The 23,011-nt window shown below is 46.1% G+C and overlaps 1 protein-coding gene across 1 annotated transcript in view; it reads right to left on the minus strand.

Annotated features, from left to right (window-relative positions):
* C1R (complement C1r) overlaps window positions 1-23,011 on the minus strand; it is a 188,524-nt gene that overhangs the window by 109,027 nt on the left and 56,486 nt on the right. The window contains exon 6 of the mRNA XM_069650606.1: window positions 262-409. Coding sequence (XP_069506707.1) covers window positions 262-409 — 148 coding nt within the window. The remainder of the gene's footprint in view (window positions 1-261; window positions 410-23,011) is intronic.

Here is a 23,011-nt window from a genome sequence, read left to right on the forward strand (position 1 = left end):
CTCACTACCAACCATAACCACTTTTCTTACAGAGCCATGTGAGCGCCTGGAGACCATGCACATGGCAGTGGTGCGCGGTATGAATCAACATAACATATACAAACATAACATAACCTTTGACGTTCAAAGGCACCACCCCCTAATTTACCAAATTGTATGACCACTCTCCTCTAGCAGCAGCTAGGAGTGTCACACTGAACGAAAGGCTGAGTTTTGAGATAGCAGTCCCAAACAGAGAAGATAGAGAGAAAATGAACGTACAATCTGAGGTGTAGTGGATCTTCCAGCCGAGGCTTTCCCCAGAGTCATCAGTGGAGAAGAGGATGTCCACGTCGTGGGCATTGGTGTGGATGAGGCCAGGGCTGCGCCGGCCGCAGTAGCTTCCGATTTCCTGTCCTCCAGCCTGTACCTGGGGGGAAAAGGTACAGAGGTAACTCAATCATGGTGCATTCCTTGAAGCATGAAGACAAAAGATTCAAAGTGGCATGAAGACAGAAGATTGAAAGTGGCATGAAGACAAAAGATTCAAAGTGGCATGAAGACAGAAGATTAAAAGTGGCATGAAGACAGAAGATTAAAAGTGGCATGAAGACAGAAGATTCAAAGTGGCATGCAGACAGAAGATTGAAAGTGGCATGCAGACGGAAGATTCAAAGTGGCATGAAGACAGAAGATTCAAAGTGGCATGAAGACAGAAGATTAAAAGTGGCATGAAGACAGAAGATTAAAAGTGGCATGCAGACAGAAGATTAAAAGTGGCATGAAGACGGAAGATTGAAAGTGGCATGAAGACAGAAGATTCAAAGTGGCATGCAGACAGAAGATTCAAAGTGGCATGAAGACAGAAGATTGAAAGTGGCATGAATACGGAAGATTAAAAGTGGCATGAAGACAGAAGATTCAAAGTGGCATGAATACGGAATATTAAAAGTGGCATGAAGACAGAAGATTCAAAGTAGCATGAAGACAGAAGATTCAAAGTGGCATGAAGACAGAAGATTGAAAGTGGCATGAAGACAGAAGATTCAAAGTGGCATGCAGACAGAAGATTCAAAGTGGCATGAAGACAGAAGATTGAAAGTGGCATGAAGACAGAAGATTAAAAGTGGCATGCAGACAGAAGATTCAAATAGGCATGAAGACGGAAGATTAAAAGTGGCATGAAGACAGAAGATTGAAAGTGGCATGCAGACAGAAGATTGAAAGTGGCATGCAGACGGAAGATTCAAAGTGGCATGCAGACAGAAGATTCAAAGTGGCATGAAGACAGAAGATTAAAAGTGGCATGAAGACAGAAGATTGAAAGTGGCATGCAGACAGAAGATTGAAAGTGGCATGCAGACGGAAGATTCAAAGTGGCATGCAGACAGAAGATTCAAAGTGGCATGAAGACAGAAGATTGAAAGTGGCATGAAGACGGAAGATTAAAAGTGGCATGAAGACAGAAGATTCAAAGTAGCATGAAGACAGAAGATTCAAAGTGGCATGAAGACAGAAGATTGAAAGTGGCATGAAGACAGAAGATTCAAAGTGGCATGCAGACAGAAGATTTAAAGTGGCATGAAGACAGACGATTGAAAGTGGCATGAAGACCGAAGATTAAACGTGGTATGCAGATTGCAGATATAGATTTTTGGCAAGAATGATGCCCAATTGCAATGGCAGTGTCTAGGTGACTGACTAACTGGCAATTAGTGTTCTATAAAAGAGCCAGGGGGAGTGTCAGAATAGAATTCCCATAGATTATACTGGGAGGGAAAACAGTGACTTGCCGACCAAACCCTTGTACATTGTGCATAGATCTCTGGCAGAGGTTCTCTCTGAGCACAGTGGCAGATTGAAAGAGTGGAATTAACTGAAATAACAGCTGTGATCCATATAATGACATGGCAGAATGACCGAATAGAATGCCAATAGATTGTAATGGGAGTATAACAAGTGACCAGCAGACACAACCCTGAGACATATCACACCAATGCTTAGCAGGGGGTATCCCCGAGTAGAGTGGAAGGTTTTAAAATGAACTGGAATTCCAGCTGTGTTCTCTGGAAGGACAAGGGAGAGTGACACAATAGAATTCATTAATGTACATTATAATGGGAGAGACAATAAAAAAGTGACTGGTAGACACCTCACATAAAGTGACATGTGTTAAGAATGCGTGAGATTAACTGGGATTACAGCTGTGTACCACGGAGTGGCACGGGAGAATCCCCTAGATTATTATGACTGGGGAAATAAAACGCAAATTGCAGACAGGACTCTAAGGCCTGACACATAGTTCCTTTACAGAGCTGCTCCCTGAGCTTAGTGGAGGTTCTAAAAGGGAGAGTGTGTGGCTTTCTAAAGGAACATATTTTGATTCTCCGGCTCTAGGGAGAAGGGACAAGGAAAAGAGACCTACTGCTACTAGGACCTGGTCAACACTACTGCCAACCCTTTGCCCCCTGTCCTCCATGCTGGCAATTTAAGTAGTTGTACCAGCTGCCGAACAGAAACTTAATGACTGGTCCTAGTGTACTCAGGCATGATATAAGCAATAACCCAACCATCTGCTACATTATGTTATGTTATGTTAATGGTCTTTGTATTAGGACAAACTTGTCTGCATCTTTGCACACATGGACTATGTATCTTTTCTTCCCAACTTGGTGCAGGGCTTCTTTAATAATCAAACAGAATACAAAGCTTGCAATATCTGGAGAAAGAGACGAGCTGAGATCCGACGAGATGACATGACAGAGGTGACCTGGAGAGGAGATTGCAGAGAACAGCATGTGGCCGGGAATTCTAAGATGGCCACTGACTCTTCAGGCACCTCTATTTCACTACCAGTGGCTGTTGGGAGCCAAGGTGTCACACGCCTAGAAAAACACCTATGCCGGAGACAGAGAGTGATAACAATGGCCAACTGCCAGTAACGCAGAACAAAACATCTTGGTGGAAGGGCCCAGAGCATGCATAAAGAAAGCCCTGTGACAAAGGCCTGGATGGAACAAAGCCGGAGAGGAACCCAAGCATAGGCGTGCTCTTGGTGACGCAGATTCTGATCGAGTTTAATTATCAGGAATTGAATGAAATATTGAAATGGATGTTAGAGCAAAGGTTCCGAAGGAAATGACTATCTATACTGAGAGTTTTTAAACATCGTGGACTGTGTCAGAAAAGAAGAGAAGGATTCGACAAATAGTCAGAAAGGATCTGCATAGCTTAATATACTGACCGACAGCAAAGAACAGGAGATTGTGAAGTACTTGCATTTAGACTGGATAGAGCAACAGGATATTGCCTTTCAACTGTGATTCTGGTATTTTGTTGCGACCCTGAGTTTTCCTTCTGTTGTGTTTCTGGCTCTTTGGTTTGCGATCATGTGCAGTACTTGCATGGCCCAAGACTCTTAGACATTCCCCACAGGCTGGGTGGGGTGGAGGCCCATTGCTTTGTTGCTGCCACTGCCCATTCCCACCAGACCATGGCAGTCCTTCTCAATTTGTCTCGGGGGGTAGCTCAGGGGCAACGTGCTCGCCTGGGAAGCAAAACGTCACGGAACAACACAGGTTCGATCCCCGGGTCCGTGCTTAGAAACCTCTGCGTGTTAAGCGCATTATAAATATCAGATCAATGGACTTTATTGTGGAGTTGCCTTGCTCCCAATTATTTATGGCCCTAATGGTTGTTGTATACTGGCTTATGAAGATTAACCACTTTTTCAGTATTCAAAAGTTGTCCTATGCAAAATAAGTGGCAGGGATAATTTTTAGGGAAGTGGTTAGACAGCATGGACTATCGGATTCCATAGTTTCAGATATGGGGCTACAGTTTCTAGTGAACTTGTGGGCCTCACTACAAAAGACCGAGGGTGTTAAATCATGTAAATCCTCAAGTTATCACCCCTAATTTGATGGGAAGACAGAGAGAGTGAACCAGGTCAGAGAACAATACCTACACTGTTTTCTCAGCCATGACCAAGAGGTGTTGGCCCAATGGTTAACAATATCAAAGATTCTGTATAATAATTTGCAGCACTCTTCCACAGGCTGTTCCCCTTACCTGGCAAACTAGGGATTTCAATCGAGCAACCTGCCAGCAACTTACCCCACCTGTTAGTGTCCTTTGCCAATGATTACTTTGGGTCCCTGCAAAAGGTCCATCAAGCAATGCTTAGGCATTTAAGGAAAGAAGACACAACTATAAGACATTTTCTGAGAGGATACGTTTGCAAGAGCCACAATTCAAAAGAGGACAGACGGTTTGGTTGTCCAGACAGTACACAAAGGTCCCAGGATATCACCCAAAATGTGCACCAAGATTTTTTGGCTCCTACCCCATAGCGAGAATAAGTAATACGCCTAGTTTAACGGTTACAATTACCTAAGTCGTGCCACATACATTCTGTATTTCACATTTTATTTCTCCAGGCAACTGCAAAAGGATTATGGGATCCCCCGGGTCCCGTACACCAGTCATAGTATATTGGTCTCCTGAGTTTGAGGTATGGGTGTTTTTACATTCCCGGTGGCATAGGATTCAGCCTAAATCTTTTTAGTCTGGAAGGAATATGGTCCAGAGCGTATATGACCCAGAGTTGTTTGCCAAATTTCATCAAGGTTTCAGTACAAACCAGGAACCTGGGGGAATAAAGATGGCGGTACTGACAGGAATCAGGTGAAATTTAGAAATGCATGGCTGACGAATCACTGGATGTTACCACTTCTCCCCGGGGGTGGGGGGAGGGCAGGAGACCTTTCCCATGAGGCTAGGATGGTGAGGCTGCTACCCGATAGCCCCCCTGGCGGTGGTATAATGTGGGAGGATCTCATGGGGAGGGACTCTCCCTCTAGGGTTAAGGACAACCCCCACATACTCTAGCCTCTACTTCCTCTGCTAACCTCTTTGTAGACAGTAGACCTATGTACTGTTCTAAGGCTGACTCCTTTAATGTTCTGGAAAGTACTGGGACTAAGAATAGAAAAAAGAACCTAAGTAATCCAAGCACTAGGACGAAGAAGAACAACAGGAACCTAAGTAATCCAAGAACTGGGACGAGTTGGCCCCGCGGAGCAATAAAGGTAAAGCATGTGAAAGAGTCAAAGGACTTATACAATGGTGGCAACATTGTATACAAAAAACAATGGACTAAACATAGGGTGAAGGGCAGCCGTGGAGGAAAGCAGGTGTGCTGCGCACTGAAGGCAGGAGATTCAATCCTGCGTTGCTGATCCAGAGGGAGAGAACTCCAAGGAGGCTGGCAGTCCACCACGTCTGATGATCGGGAGGTCTGCAGGAGCAGACTGGTGCACAACAGTGTTGAGAGAAAGAAGGAAAGCAGAAGGCAGCCAGGAACGCTGTTGCAGAGTCGCAGGGAAAGCAAGATGCCGGAGAAGCGGAATGGAACGCTCGCCATCCCAGGAATCCCCAGCGACGTGCCGAAACCCTTAACAAAGTAAAGGGTGGCACCGGAGAATCAGAGGGGATGCAGGGTGGCTTACCAAGAGGATGTATGCAGATATCCCTAGGCCTCTTTGCAACCATAATGTTTGGGTGGCCCGGCAGGGGCAGAAAGCCTACAAACCTTCTCCTCCTCATTACAGTGGTGGAATGAAGCTACAGAAAGGTACAAAGTACCATAAAGAAAGCTTGAGTGGGAGAGCCCCTTACAATAGTGGCTTGGATAAACTCACTAAACGAGATACAAGTCATCTTCCTCGTGGCAGTACTTGGCAGGAATGTGAACCAAGTGGCCCAGTGCAAAGAAGAAGAGAAACCAGGGTCTGGGACCCAAAGCAAGAGAGTGATACGAGTCCTCTTCCTCGTGGCAGTACTTGGCAGGGAAGTGAACAAAGTGTGCCAGTCCAAAGAAGAAGAGAAGCCAAGGTTGCAGACCCTCCTAACACTCAGAGTGGGGGTTGTAGGTGTGAAGCCTAAGGAGAAGGAAGGCAAGGGGAAGGAACTGACATTAAGATACCAGGAGAAGGGAGACATTCTCCTGGTAACCTGGACCGAGAGGAAGGTCCAGAAGGCCTGGGGAAGGGAGCCATTCCCCCGGGCTATTGGTCAAGAGAAGGGAGACAGCCTCCCGACCAACCAAGAAAGTGTTGTATGGAACTTTGCTATCAGGGGAAGGGCGCCATTCCCCCTGACACTGTGTGAGACACGAGATTGTTCTAAGATTCGGGAATTGTTTCAACTAATCAGGAAGCCTAACACAGGAGAAGGGAGTTATTCTCCTGGGGCCAGAACAGAACTGCCTTATTCTTTATCTTCTAGTGTAAGGGACAGAAGTAGGGTTTTCTTGCCACAGGACAGTGGACACTTTTGAGTTGACAAGACATCCTGACAGACACCTTATCTGTAGTTGAGGCAGGGAACCCCCCCCAACCCCTTCTTAAGACTAGTGATAGACAGGTTTTCTCTTGCTTTATTCTTTAATAAAAGTCCTTAGCCCCACAAAAGCCACCTTTGTGTCAGTCTTCTTCTTCTGCACCTTACAATGGCCAGAACAAGGGTTCAGAAGGAAATGGCAAATAAGATGGAGGAGGGTATCAGAAAAGAAGATACTTGTATTCTTCAAACAGAAAGAATGAATCTGAATATGTTAACTTGCAGGACAGCAAAGAACTGGGGGGTTGGAACTGGTTCCAGTTTGGCAGTATTTAGATCACACAGAACAAAGGGATGTTGCCTGTCAACTTAGGTTCATTGAAATCCTGCGCAGCCCTTCCTTTGTATTGTCAGCTCTTCAGTTTAGCAATCCATTCCTTTATGTTTGGTCATTGGATGCCCATGGCCAACCTCCTGTCTCCTGCACATGTGTAGCCTCCCTCTTCACTCCTATTGGTGACACCACCCTGCGGTTGGATGCCTGTCTCCTGCTCCTGTACGCATCCTCTTGGTAACAGTCATCCATGACCATTTTTCAGTCCTTCGGCCTCTCAGCGGCTTGTCCAGCAGGATACCCGCCCACTTCCAGCATGTAGACTTTTTCACTACAGGTATCCCTACCCTAGAAGTTACCATAGAGGGCAACACTCTTGCGGGTGCATCACAAACTTCAATCCGGACATGACTTGAGGTTTGGAGTGTAGACTCCTCTCTCAGACCTCCGAAATCAAGACCTGGCCAGTGCCTCCTGTTCAGCCCTTCTTCCTCTGTTTTCTGTCTACCATGGGGTGTTCTTAGGCCATTGGAAGGCAGAGAGGATGGGAAGTGCTAGAGACTTGCCTACTACCCTTCAGTGGCGCTAAGTCGTATCCTTTCCCAGTCCTAAAAGTCAATCCTCGGAACGAATGGGTGTAAGAGTGATTACTGTGTTTCCTATGGTGGGGATAGTGGGTATGTGGGGTGAGGTTGCTTCCAAACCGGCTAAGAAAAGGAAATGCAAGGGGTTACATTTAAAGGCCTGCCAAGAGTCATGACCACTGAGGCTGCACCCAATCATGGTAGGAAAGGGAACATTAAGGCTGAAGGGAAATGCCAGTTGAAAGATCTAACCCCTGAGGTTCCAACTAGATCTGAGGAGCAAAGGAGGTGCAGAGGCCGAAGTCAAAACATATTGAGTAAAGGGACGTCCAAGGCTGAGGCTAAAGCATGGGGAATAAAAATAATCTTAAATCTAAAGTCAAAAGCCTGTTGAGGGAAGGGAATCCTGAACCTGAAGTCAAAGCCAATTCCGTAAACCCTGAGGCTGATATCCGAGACAATGGAGCGAAGTATATCACAGAGAAGACGTTGAAACTTATAAAGACAGGAGATGTGTCTTGGAACCTTGAGAGCAAACCCACCACTAGGAGGAGGAAAAGGATGCGGGTAGAGACTGGAGAAGTATCTTCCATCTCTCAGAATAAACCAACCACTAAAGAGAATGAAGGGTGACCGACAGAGACTGCAAAAAACACTTAGGGGAGAAAAGGGATTCCAATGGAGAAGAAAAAAGCCTCTCCTCTTGGATGTCCGAGAGTAAACAAATCACTGAGAAGAATAAAGGGGGACTGGGTTAGGTGACGAAACCTCTCAGAGGCCAGTGACTCTCGAACTTGATCGATTATCCTGACAACAACCCTGTTTGTTATACGTTCTTTTGTTAACCCCAAATCTCGACATGTTTTCCTAATATCATTTCAAAACCATTTTGGTTTTGCCCAAAGCCTGAGAGACTATTTTTTTTTGCTTCACCTAAACGCAGAACTTCAGGTTGCCATTTTATAGAACTTTTGTACAACTCCAAATTACCCTGCTAGGATCTGATTGGTGCCCATCACCAAAGCGCACACATGGAGCCTCTTCGCATGTGCTCCAAAATCGGGAATCTAATGCTTTCATCAGTCAGACCTAAACTGTAAATTCAAAAAAAACTATGAGAAATGTAAGACAAATATTCAGCAGAGCCACAACCTTATGGCACTCGTTTTTGCCATCATGGCCAATTCCCAAAAAATGCTGAAAGTAATAAAAGCGCAGCCCTTGCACTTTTTTTACCCTGCGCACTTTCTGGGAATTGGTCCCAATGGCTACAATGATATGATATGATATGATAAGTCATTTATAACGCAACTGTACACAAGATTTTCTAGGTGCGACAATACAAGGAGGGGGAAACAGAAGGATGACAAACAACGATCTTACAAGGCCATGTGTCATTCAGATCGCGCAAGTGCATGGAAGATGGGAGGGGAGAACTGCAAGGAGGTTTGGGGGCGAGAAGAAGTGCATGTGACTCAAAAGTGCTGCCAGAGGGTGACTCTTAAGTACAAAGAGAAGGGACAGTAGGGTTACAGACACAGACCCTTCAGTGCTGAGGGAGCCCAGAACTAGTGCGAGGGCAACTGGACATGCAGGAGCCTGGGCCTGAGTTCAGGGGTGGCCAGGTGACCAGTGTGGGAAGCTATCAGCGACATTAGCAGGGGAGAGGAAGAGAGAAAGTGGAAGCGAAAATAAAGGTCTTGAGTTGCTTCTGGAAATGGAGGTGGTTCTGCTCAAGTTTGAGAGAGGCAGGGAGGCTGTTCCAGAGGGAGGCCCTAGCCAAAGAAATAGAACTACCCCACATTCTCTGCTCGGAAAAGCGCCTGACCCTCAGAGAACTGGAGGTGGATGCGCGGAGAGCTCGAGAAGGAAGATGTTTTGGAAGAGAAAGCCTTGTGGACAATGCAGAGGGTCTTGAACTTGATCCTTGCAGCCACAGGGAGCCAGTGCAAAGATTTCAGAGCTGGAGAGACAAGATCCCTGGGCTTAAGGCCAAGGACAAGTCTCACAGTCCTGTTCTGGAAGAGCTGTAAAGGTCGAAGAGAAGAGACAGGCACATTTAGGAAGAGGCTGTTGCAATAGTCCAGCCTCTAGAGGAACTGGGCTCTAGAGACAGTAAGCTTCTGGGGGAAAGTGAAAAAAGGGAGAATACCTCTAAGGAGGTGCAGCTGAAAGTGTGACTTCTTAGAGATGTCAGAGATATGAGGAGAGAAGGAGAGGGTGAAGTCGGAAATGACACCAAGCTTCTTAGCCTCACAGGACCAAGAAGGAAGAGGGCCAGGGTGGGTGGCCAGAGAGAGAATGGAAAGGGGGGAGCAGGTGTCCCGATGAGGAGGATCTCTGTCTTTATGACATTAAGGCAGAGATCATTGGCAGCACACCATTCCTGAATTGCGGCCAGACCTGTCTGGTATGAGAGAAGGAGAAGAGGTGGCTGAGGGGAGCCTGAAGGAGAGCTGGGTGTCATCCACATAACATTGAAAGTTACGACAGAATGAAGCGATGCAGTGGGCCAGAGGTGCCAGGTAGTGGTTGAATAGCCAGGTAGAAACGTTAGACCTGTGGAGAACACCACAAGTAGAGAGAAAGATAGAAGAGAGGAAAGACCCCAGTTGGACCTGGGAGAGTCGGTCAGTGAGAAAGGAAGTCAACCAGGACAGGGCCTGACCAGTGATGCCCATGTGGTCACAGAGGCGATTGAGCAGGAGGACATGGTTAACCAGGGATGTCATTTAGGGGTCGCCAGAGGTCGCAACTTTTTTTTGTAATGCAATCTCCTAGGCTGTGGCCAGCACCATGTGGCTCTTTACTTCTGGAGTGGCTGGCTTTCTTTTTCAGGCCCCTTAAAAACAAATAAGAAAAATAAGAACAGGAGTGCCACAAGTCTAACACTTTCAGCACTGACCCTAAATAAGAAAGAATAGGAATACCAAATAATGTCTTTCTGGAATTCTATACAATAATTACTAGACTCATTAAGGGTTTATTTCAGGCACACTTCAGGGGGTGAGTCACTGATTTAGTCTGTTCTTAACCACCTTAACTCAGCCTTTCATTCTTCTGAGGTTGATAAATGAGTACCAACACAGGTTGGGTGACATTGGGTGTATATTTTTTCTAAGTAAAGCGCATAAGCATAAGTGCTATATAATAACACATCATTACCATTTGGTCATGGGCGTCTGCTTGCATTCACAGTAATTTGGTAATATGGGCCCATACACACAGATCTTAATGATACATATGGTGATACATTCTTGTATGAAATGTATACATCACATAATATTGATATCGTAACCATATTTTTCATAGTGTACAATGCTATGTGATGCCACTTCCTGTTTTGTCAACGGGTAAAAGGTCGTGTTCCGTCGCTTCCCGCGACATCAATTCGGGGTGGGGTCAAATTACATCACTTCCTGCAATGTCATTAGGGGTCAAAGGTCGTGTGATGTCACTTCCGCTACCCCTGGCATTTTGGTGAAATGACGTCCCTGTGGTTAACCGTGTCAAAAGCAGAGGATAGATCGAGGAGAATGAGGACAGAAGGAAGATTAGAGTCATGATTAGAGAGCAAGTCTTTATGGGTGTTCATGAGAGCAGTTTCCATGCTTCTCGCAGCTCTGAACCCAGACTGGTGGTCATGGAGGCAACCGACATATTCAGTGTGAAGATTAAACTGGGAGATGGGCAGCTTTTCAGGAGTTTGCCCTGGAGAGGAGTGATGGAGATCGGGCGACAGTTAGCTGGGGAGGAAGGATCTTTGAGTGCTTTGGGTTAACGTATGCTGCGCAGCTCAGCTCATTCACAAAGGCAACCCAAGCATTTCAGCGAGTCTTCACGCCTGCGCGAATGATCTGCTGGCCAGGTGCCTTGCACGTTTCCAACACTAATGTTTAACAGATTCCCAGCACCCACGTGAGTACTGGGAACTCAATTTCACAGTGGGATTGTGAAATGTAAACAAAAAGAGAAAAAAAAATATCTATCCTTGTTCGGGGATCGAAACAAAAATGAAACAGCAGAGCAGTGCTTAAAGTGGGCCGGGGCCTGCCGGGGCCGGGCCCCGGAAGTCTCCAAAAAGTGGGACTGAGCCGGGGCCCTGCCAGGGCCCCCATCCGAGGGGAGATGCGCCTGCAATGAAGTCAGGCAAGCTGACAGAAGTGGCAGCCAGCCACAGCGACGCTGTGACTTGCTGCCACTTCCGTCAGTCATAGTAACTGCATCTGGTGACCCCTCGCGCGAGAGGTCACCAGAGGCAGTTACTGTCCCTTTGTTTCCCCAGGTCGCCGAGGCGTCTTTAACCCTCGGCGAACCTGGGGATTCCTCGACATATTTCGAGGTTTATAAAAGATGGCTTTGAAAGTACACATTTCAAGCCATCTTTTATAAAGCTTTGCCGACGGACATTGTTGTCCGTAGTCAAAGCTTTATAAAAGATGGCTTGAATTGTGTACTTTCAAAGCCATCTTTTATAAACCTGAAATGTTTAAAAAAGATTGCCTGAAAACTAGGCAAACCGTAGGGTATACACACAAATATATATAAATGTTATATATTTGTGTGCGTACCTATGGTGTGTGTACTATGCAAGCCATCTTGTATAAACGTAGAAATATGTGACATATTTCTACGTTTATAAAAGATGGCTTGCAAAGTACACAAACCATAGTAAGGTACAAAAATGAGCACATATTGCATAGCTGCTGAACTTTAAATCATTTGTATTTATTGTCCTAAATATACCATCAAACGTTCATGCATATCTGGGCCCTTTCTTCAATCTTGATGCTCTTTTAAAGGTCTTTCAGCCCACATTTGTACATTGAAATCCTTAATGTTCCCAGATAATCCTCCTTACGGGGACACCCTAACACCGCAAGCCTTGTTTTGAATCATGTATGCATTGCGAAAGGATGGGATGGCCAGCAGCCAGGAACACGGTGTGTTGATTGCCCGGCTGTGCCACGCGGTGAGCATGCATTGCTGACCTTCCTGGAAATTGGGAGTTTCTGTTGCAGACTGAAATGTTACTCAAGTCGCTCACATTGCCTGCAAACAGTTCTAGCTTTTAGTAATTATCTTGAATTCATTTGCAATAATGCAGCACGGGTTCTTTTTGTAATGGAGATGTATTTGTGCATCGTTTCCAGATATCACTGGAACGCTTTCTTTGTGCACATTTGCCAGTGAAGCTGTGATGGGCCGGTGGTGTCTCCTTCCTGTCTGGCGGAAAGGAGCTTATGCAAGGAATTCCCCATGAGATGCTGGCCATCACGAAAGCTTCTGCGTTCCATTCTTCCTTGAAGGAAATTAGAACATCAGTGCCTGTATTACAACAGAAACTCTGCACTGGTGCAAATGCAGCTTTGCACAATGGAAATATTGCGCTTATGCAAACAAGTATTCTTTCACTGCATTTTTCCACCAGGGCAATGTTTTTCTAGGCACGTAAATTATATCCTATTAGCACCTGGGGTGGGGGTAGAAACCGGTCAGGTTGCTCAGTACGAGGGCTGGAACTACCGATCTAAGACCACATTCTGAGCAACCTCATGGCTGCTTCTCTGCCCCGTAATCTTCCCTCCACCCTCCCTTCCCTTCTTCATTTAAACCCACACTCAATGATTTCTGCGGAAGCGACACTCGCCAATGTTGCTGCTGCCTCCTCCCATTGTCCGCGTAGGCCGCCATGGAAATGGAAGAGGGGCTCTGTAGCGGCCATCTTGCTGAAGTATTTTGCTTGAATGGATGCATTCAACACAATACAGTGCTCTCTGCACCCCAGGTTACCTGTTTGGCAAACCAGGGTGCTAATAGCATTCATACCCTCTCTAGCATGCTGGATCGAGTGTTATCGGCCTGGACCTGTGTTAAAAGCCCTTGCTACACTCAGGCCTCTAACTCGATAACAGTATGAATGCTTAATTAGCAGTAGCGTAAACAGTATCCTTCTGCATAAAATGCACTCAAAGATTATAGATATTGATATCTATTGATGGATTTACCATGAGTGGTATTAGTGTGCATTAAATCTGCCGATTTTTGACGGTAAGGTGGATCTTTTATCTTTAGCTTTTTGTTAGAGGTACGAGACACATCAACTGCCCGCTGCCACATCTTGTATTATGGCCGTGCAGTGATGCAATGGTAAAGTGGCGGTAACGGAATGTGTGCCGCTTTGCTTTCACTTTCCTGCACTGCATACTTGCAATAAGGTCCACATGTTTTTTGCACAGTTGCTATTTTGGGCAAAGTGGTGATTCTGTGCACAATTACACTTGCACTGGTGCAAAGATTTCAGTTATACTGGCCCTCATTCCGATGATGGAGGTAGTAGTCATGGCGCTATTTGCGCCATGACTACCTCCCATACCGGTGCCGACTCCGACTTGGTTCAATGGGGACTTGCCGGTGTAGTCCGACCTTTGCAGGACCGGTAAGTCCCCATTGAAAAATCCATTCCCCATTCCCATTTGAGCCCTCATAGGGCTCAATGGAAATGGGGAAGTGGCTAATAATGGTACCGCAATTTGTGGTACCGTTATTAGCTTTGAAGTCCCTTAACGGGTCCCGTCCATAGCGCCTGGTCAGACCAGGCGTTAAAGGAGGGACCCGCTAAGGGACCTCGGAATAGGGCGCAAAGGGTTTACCGGCACCGGTGTCTTTACCGGTGCCGGTAATCCCTTTGCGCCCAACTCGGAATGAGGCCCACTGTGTCCCTATCGGTCGTCAAGCTGTGATGGAGCTTGCTCGGGAGGGACATTCTCTGATGAAGGGAGCAGCCAGATCATGTGACATAGAAGGAACAAGTCGTTGTTACATATGTGTTAGAGGCTGGACAATTGAAGTTTGCTTTCTGCACACAGGGAAAAGCCTTGCATTGTCCTCGGTATAGCTGGAGTCTAGGATTTTTTGGTTCTGTCCAAAGTCCTGTATGTGCAGTGAAAACATCTAATGTTTATCTCGGACATGTTGAAACTGTTGACATTGTCATGTGCCAAAGAATGCTGGGACACTGTGCACTGTATCACTGAACCATTGCAATGCAATGCAATGCAATGCAATACACTACAACCTGTTACTTTCAAATATGAACCAATGCAATGCAATAAAATACACAACCTGTTACTTTTAACTATGAACCAATGCAATGCAATGCAATGAAATACACAACCTGGTACTTTCAACTATGAACCAATGCAATTGTGGAGAAACCAGAAGGTGTCTCACCCACCAGTTGACCAGGACACGGCCATCGCTTTTGAATCCAGTTCCTGGGGACGGACCAGTGCGGGAGGATCACCTGGGTGAGGCTAATTCAGGGAGTGGGAGTGGGATACTGGATGGTGAGATGCAGTATCCCCTTCCTTGTAACAGTTCTACCTGTTCCTACTCGGTAGGATATTTAGGAACTCTACCCCTGCTTCCTTTTACAACACAAACACTTTCTCACAGACAGCCCGCTCTAAGGGAAAACCGACTAACACCCGCGCCTTGTACCTGACATGTCCCAATACTATGGTCAGGCAAGGTCAGGCAATTATCGACAATCACTCACACCTCACTTCCATTACACATCCGCGCACAGATAAAAGGCGGAGCATGAGAGCACACTGGGAGCGAAGAAAAGCACACGAGGAAACAGCAGTTTCGAGACAGCAGCTGAGTAAGAAGGGAACGATGGCAAAACCGAAGGGGATCACAAGGAGGGAAATTCTCTTGACCCTTAGACAAGGAACCATTACTTTCCAGAGACCTAGAAAATAGAAAGCCTAAGACCAGAAAAGCAAGGCTGAAGACTCCTGCATTGTGTGTCAGAGATATCTGGGGCCCTCCCGCGCCAGTAATCAAGGTGGGGAGAATCACCAGCTGCCATGGTATCGTCCTTAGCTCCAAGAACAAAGCAACATGAGTGAAGTCAACAGAGCTGGTGAGTTGGGGAGACTGATACAAGACTGGTATGTGTTGAAGCCAAGGTTGCAAGCAGCAACTTTGTATGGCGAACTCTGGAATGAACATTGTTGAAACGCGTGTGATAGGAGACGCGAGTGAAGTTGAAATGCTGATGACTGATTGAACTTAGCAAGCTACAATAGCTTTGATGAGTGCTCCGGCACCGCATGAGTGATCAATCGAATGTCTCTGTAAGGTATCCAGCTGAGAAGTAATAACAGTAGATGATTCAGGTACTACAGACAGAGCTTAAGGGCCAGTTGGCCCTTTAACACAGAACCTGTGGCTGCAGAAGAGTTCATTTTGTTTTGAGGTGGCCACCTCCTTTGAAAAGGCAGTTGTTGAGCTTCCTACTACCACAGCATCAGCTGCAGATGGGGACGCCACAGAGGCTCTGCTTCCATAGCGTGTACCCATGCGCGCATGAGGACGTTCCACCAAAGCTCCAAGGAGGAGCTACCTTTCAGAGGCTGCTTCTGCACAGCGAGGGAGGCCTCAAGAATTGAATCACACGCACACACTTGAAATGAAGAAATAGTTAAGAGTCAACCAGTCCTAGAGAGATGCCCGGCCCACAGGGAGGGAACCTAGGTGTATACTAGGCAATTCGAGGAAGAAAGTGCTGTGGATATATGGAAAACAAGCAGCAGAGCATTTGGGGCAAGTTGGGTCGAGGTCCCCACTGCACAGATAATTTGTGATGTGTGCCACCCCATACAGACCGAATAAGTCACTAACACTCCCCCTATTGAGAGGGATGGTAGGGGGTTTGATCTTCACAATTCTCCTGGCAGAGATTCCTTATCGCAAACCTTCCGCTAGTCTCAGAAGGGCGAGACCAGCGGGGAACCCCATTCCAGAATCTCCCCATAGCTACCCTTTAGGGCAGAGTTTTCTGCCGCCTAGCTTAAGCACCCTTGTTTGAAATCCCCTTAGGGCCAAGCTATTTCGCTGGAAGAAGGCAGACATGAGACCGGACCACATTTAATTAAAAAAAGGGGTCTTCTATAAAGGGCAGAGAACAATCCTAGCAGGAAAGATCAACCCCGTTTCCAGTTGCTAATCCCTTTGCAGTTCCAGAAATCTGTCCTTGACATGGCACCTTTCCTTCACTCTTCTGGACACTAAGTGAACTACGGTGTTAGCGCTTGCACTTTCAATGAATTTGCCTGAGTGTTAGTGCTGGGGCAAGGACTACAATTGTGCTAATTTAGTTGCAGTGTTTGCACTGGAGCACATGTTGCTTTGCACCAAAGACCAGCCATATTAGATTATCATGCTCATACTTCAACGAGCAATGCAAGTGCAATGACTCAATATGTGCTGTCTCAGGAATAATGTGGGTGTAAGGGCAGCACCATGACCAGATATGTGCTGTCTCAGTAATGATGTGCATGTTGGGGCAGCACAATGACCAGATGTGTGCTGTCTCAGTAATGATTATGGTGTTGGGGCAGCACCATGACCAGATATGTGCTGTCTCGGTAATGATTATGGTGTTGGGGCAGCACCATGACCAGATATGTGCTGTCTCAGTAATGATGTGGGTGTTGGGGCAGCACAATGACCAGATGTGTGCTGTCTCAGTAATGATGTGGGTGTTGGGGCAGCACCATGACCAGATATGTGCTGTCTCAGGAATAATGTGGGTGTAAGGGCAGCACCATGACCAGATATGTGCTGTCTCAGTAATGATGTGCATGTTGGGGCAGCACAATGACCAGATGTGTGCTGTCTCAGTAATGATTATGGTGTTGGGGCAGCACCATGACCAGATATGTGCTGTCTCAGTAATGATTATGGTGTTGGGGCAGCACAATGACCAGATATGTGCTGTCTCAGTAATGATTATGGTGTTGGGGCAGCACCATGACCAGATATGTGCTGTCTCAGTAATGATGTGGGTGTTGGGGCAGCACAATGACCAGATGTGTGCTGTCTCAGTAATGATGTGGGTGTTGGGGCAGCACCATGACCAGATATGTGCTGTCTCAGGAATAATGTGGGTGTTGGGGCAGCACCATGACCAGATATGTGCTGTCTCAGGAATAATGTGGGTGTTGGGGCAGCACCATGACCAGATATGTGCTGTCGCAGGAATTATGTGGGTGTTGGGGCAGCACAATGACCAGATGTGTGCTGACCCAGCACCATGACCAGATATGTGCTGTCACGGGAATGATGTGGGTGTTGGGGCAGCACAATGACCAGATATGTGCTGTCGCAGGAATTATGTGGGTGTTGGGGCAGCACAATGACCAGATATGTGCTGTCTCGGGAATGATGTGGGTGTTGGGGCAGCACCATGACCAGATATGTGCCGTCTCGAGAATGATGTGGGTGTTGGGGCCGCACCATGACCAGGTATTAGGGCAGCACTTAGGGCTGATCTAGTGCTCCCAGTGAACTGCCCTCAGAGCTTAGACCTGACCGTTCCTTCCAAGTATTCCACTAATACTTAAAATGCTTACATTAAGGAACCTTCTGCCCCTTCTCAATATATTAATGGGCATCTCCTTTATATACACTATTTTCCCGGTACATCAAGACTACATCAGCCTTAACTGTAGTACAACCCAATACACTAGATACACAATAGCCTAAATCATATTGAACAGCTACCTAAACCTATCATGGATCTTCAACAACTAACTACCTACACTAGATTCCCATCCCTGCAATACGACTGCCAGAAATAAAAGACTCAGTTCGAGACTTGCCAAAATATTTGAACCCCTAACTAGAACTCTTACCTGCCCTAAAAAAAGAACTAACCCTCACTCGGAAACCTCCAATATTACAAAAAAATGTCACGTCAAATCGCACCCAGCATATGCTTCTTTCAACTGTACAACACCTAAGACCCAAAACTCCAAAACCTTGCCAGCACCAGCATTAGCCAACCCTAGCCTCAAAGGGGCATTGGTAAATGCTAGATCTTTGGTCACACATGCATCTGAGATATCCAACATCATCCAATTAGAAAACCTTGATCTCCTAGCAATAATCGAATCCTGGCTACATGCTGCTGCAGGCCCAGCCCTCTCTCTGGCCATACCTAATGGCTACACCATCTTAAGATCTGACAGAAATGATTCATGAGGAGGAGGCATTGTCCTCATCACTAAAGCCAACATACCAATCAGATTAGTAACACCTCTCGATGCTAAATCCTGTGAGCTTCTCACAGCCAAGCTTACTATCAATAACTCCCCGACTCTCATGATCCATCTGATATACAGACCTCCCGGCCACATCGGCACCTTCGAGGAAGATATCTCTAACATTGTGCCCAATAACCTAAAAAAAACCTCCTCTCAAGTCCTATTACTAGGGCTCATGAATCTACGACTCAATGATCCCAAAGACCCACATACAGCCAGTGTGGCTAACACCCTAACTAAACTAGGCTTTAACCAGAGAGTGCTTCACCCTACTCACAACAAAGGTAGAACACTGGATTGGGTGTCAGACCATAACTGCAACACCCTAATCTCCTCCATATCCCCCAGATCTGGACTGACCACCACCTGGTCACTTCTCCATAGCTACTGAAAGACCTACCTCTATGCCTTCATCACCTGCCCCTTCCATCCCTACCAGGAATAAAAAGAATATCACACATGACAACCTATTCCCTCTCATTCTCCCCACACTCAATGCGCTCCCGGCCAATCTGGCACCTGACGCATTGGTTAAAGAATATAATCAAATCATGGCCGCTTCTTTAGACTTAATAGCGCCACTTAAAATAAGACAAAGTGAACCCAAAGCCCACCTCAACTCCTGGTACACACCACACCTGAAAACTCTGTGAGCAAAAAAAGACAATGTGAGGTTTCCTGGAGATCACTTCCATCCGAGGGAAACAAAACCTACCTCAGTACTATAACTGCTCTCTATAAAAGTGAAATACTCCTAGCAAAGCGTGAAACCTATAACTCCAGAATTGCACAGGCCAAATCAAGCACTAAGGAACTTTTTGTTATATTGAAAGAGCTAGAAGCCCCCATCCCATACCGGATAATTGCACAAAAGATAAACTTTGGTGCTCAAATATACAGCAAGCACTAGCCAATAAAGTCACGACCCTACAAACTAAAATTGCCAAGAAAAAAGCCTCCCTAACTAGCATCTCTCCTCCCTCAACCAGCCTCACACTACCTAACAACCTTAAGGACCCCCCCCTGCTTTAACTTTACTAAAGTCACTATCATTGAAACTGAAAAAATAATATTATCGCTCAAACCCTCCAACTGTCAGGGGGATCAATGCCCTGCACAACTTATAAAGGATGCTGCTAGAGACCTGGCCCCATTCATTACAAAACTCATCAATGCTTCATTCTCATCAGGCAAAATCCTATCCAACCTCAAGGAATCGTGGGTGCTCCCACTACTTAAAAAACAGACTTTAGACACATCAATACCCACCAACTACCGACCAATGACTACAGTGCCATTTCTGCTGAAAATTATAGACAAAATGGCTTACTCATAAATCCAAAAATATCTGGAATCTAACTTCCTACTGGGATCATGTCAGTCTGGTTTTCGGCCCCAGCATGGGACTGAAACAGCCCCATTAGACCTGAAGGCTCAGATCGACGAACTCAGAGATAAAGGGAATTCAGCCCTTCTTCTTATCCTGGACCTATCGGCTGCCTTTGACCTAGTGGACCATGGGGTTATATGCAGCCATCTGGACTCTGCTGCCCACATTTGAGTGGAAGCCATAGCTTGGATACAATCCTTTTTTAGCAACCAGAATATGAGAGTCTTCTCTCCTACTGCAGCTGCAGACCCCATCCCTATCACCTGCGGAGTGCCTCAGGGATCCTGCATCTCACCTACCCTATACAATATCTTCACTAAGCCCCTTTTCGATGATCTGGATCATCTTGGTGTCACCTACACTAACTATGCAGATGATACCCAGATCCTCCAACCTCTTTCCGGGGATTATGACAAGGATTTGGCCTTAGTGAACAGGATATATCTCATCATCCAGGCATGGATGGCTATGCATGGACTATGCCTGAATGATGATAAGACTGAGATCATCATCCTGGGCACTACCACAACCCTCAACAAATTGAGGTCCAATTATTCAGCTTTAACATTGACAATAATATCATCACTGTTGCCAAAGAGGTGAAAACCCTGGGTTTTTACCTGGACGCACCCTTATCTTTCAACAAGCAGGTCAATGTTGCGGCCTCGTCCACAGCATATACATGCAAACTGATCAGAGCAGGTAAACTCTTGCTATCGAATAGTAGTTGCATTACCATGGCCCGGGCGCTCATTTTGTCAAAGTTGGATTACTTTAATGCGTTGCACATAGGTGCAAACAAACAAATTATTAAGAAAATCCAAATCTTACAAAACAACGCCCTTAGAGCAGCACTAGGAATTGCCAGGAGAGAACATATTTCGGATACCAGAAGATCCAATAATTGGCTTTCAACACATGACAAAATCAAAATGAAAGTTGCGACACTTACATTCAAATGTTTGAACAATGCAGCACCTTGTTACCTATCAGAAAGATTCACTAAGAAATCATGGACAAGGACTACCAGACTATCCAATACCAACTACCTTGCCGTCCCCAGATTTAAGCTATCCAGAATCGGGGGCTGTAGTTACCCAGTCAGGGCAGCCCAGCTGTGGAATTCCCTACCCTGCACAGTAAGAGCTGATCAATCCCTCCAAAACTTCCGCCAGAACATCATTAAATAGCTTAAACATTCTGACAACTAGACATGTATTGGCTACCCATAATGTATTGACTCTGTTTCCTGTAAATATTTTAGTTATCAGACGCTCCTTTGTCTGTATTTGGCTGTGCCTTCATGCTGCCTTGTCTTTGTGCCTACATGACCTTTCTTTGTACTGTGTTCTTTAGATGTATTGACTAATCCTGATGTGTAACTAAGCTGTAAATTATCTGATGCTATGCGCCCTGATACCTATGGGTCCAGTGCGCAATACAAATAAAACAAACAAACAAACAAAGACCAGATATGTGCTATCTCAGGAATGATGTGGGTGTTGGGGCAGCACAATGACCAGATATGTGCTGCCACTTGCGCCAGTGGATATACCAGCAGCACAGAAGCGGGCGTTTCGCCTGTGCTTCTATTGAGCAACATAACAGACACTTTGTTGAGTTTTCCTTTCCAGTGTGTTGCTTTTCCCATTTTGTGCCTTGGTGTCTCTTGAGGTATGTTGAAGCAAGGGCGGTGTGTTAAATACTGTCTTCCTTCCCTGTATGGGCTCTCCTTAAGATCTTGTTCCTGGTCTCCAGTACCTCGAGTCCTGAATGGAACCTGATATCCATGCAACTGAATGAAGAGCTTAAGGACTTACCTGCAATCGCCAGGATGACCTTTCATTTCACACTTCCTCAGAGCAAATCTGGTCACTGCTCCGGCACTGAAATATGGGGTCATGGCCCCCGAAGGAAGTACTCTCTGCCCACATGACTGTTATTGGCTTGGAGGCCTGCTGGCATGGGAATCTCCCTGGCGTTCAGCCCACCCCAGCCAGCTTGCAAGACAATAGCATGTAGTGGTGGACAGAGTCTTTAGTCTGGTGCCAGCTGCAGGGTGTAGCTTTGCAGCCTGCCTAGGCCCTAGATCACTGTTGGCAGCATACACCTCCCTTTTCTCTGGCACCAGCAGCAGAAGAATCAACCTGTTGGGAGTGTGTGCTTAAGGCCGGCTGATGATGGGTTTACTTATGGGAAACGCCCATGGTGTGCAAACAAGCCACAACAGCTCTTGGTGATAAAAACCCTCCTCGGGCTCCATACTAACCACAGAATCATTTCCTACATTCTATGTGTGACACAGTACAATCTCCAGTACTTTAGGTGACTTAAACCCTCCTCAGGTTCATAGGACATTGGACATGTCTTTGCCGAAGCTCATATTGTATTGTGGTATTTGTATAACACACTGAACGGATTTAACCGCATCTGGGCGCAGTTTGAACAAGAAACAGTATACATCTGCATCCTAGACAGGAACTTACATAACAGCTACTCATATTTGTATCTGTTTTTTTAAAGAGACGAGTTTTGAGAGCTTTACGAAATTGAAAGAGTTTTTTTTCATAATTTCCCTGGGAAGGTTATTCCATCGCTTGGGGCCGTACACTGCAAACCTTCTGTATCCTCTGGAGACGCAAGAGGACGGCGGAATCACCAAAAGCAATGCATCCACTGAACGCAGTTCCCGGGAAGGGAGGTATCTGGTCACTTCATCTGCCCGATATCATGGCGCAAGATGGTTAAGACATTTATAGATCTTGATATCGAATTTGTCACCCACTGCTAACCAATGAAGAGAGCGACCTAGTGCTGAAATAGGAGAGGCGTGTGCCATTCCAAAGACTGGTCTAACTGCTACATTGTGTGCCCTCTGCAAACATGGCAGAGGTTTATGCAGGATGCCTTCTCGAAGCCCATTACAATAATCCAACTGAGAGTTCACCAGGGCTCCTACTATGGCACCATGACCTTCAGAAGCCACAACAGGGATAGCATGCAACAATAAGCACAGTGAGTAAGAAAGATAAGCGATTGCCCTTTAGCCCCTACCTGACTTTCACAACCCAAGATGTCCTGCTAAATGCAACCAAGGTTTTTAATCTTGGTGGCAAAATTCAGCTTGGTATGCAAAAAAACAGGTGGGTGGGAGCACCTGTCAACACTAAGAAGATATATAGGTCCAAACAAAGACACTTCTGTTTTGCTTGGATTGAGAGTTGCAGCCAGTTCACAGACATCCATTTGTTGACATCATCAA

The sequence above is a fragment of the Ambystoma mexicanum genome, chromosome 3p, assembly GCF_040938575.1.
Source record: "Ambystoma mexicanum isolate Mex_15411 chromosome 3p, UKY_AmexF1_1, whole genome shotgun sequence".
NCBI lineage: Eukaryota > Metazoa > Chordata > Amphibia > Caudata > Ambystomatidae > Ambystoma > Ambystoma mexicanum.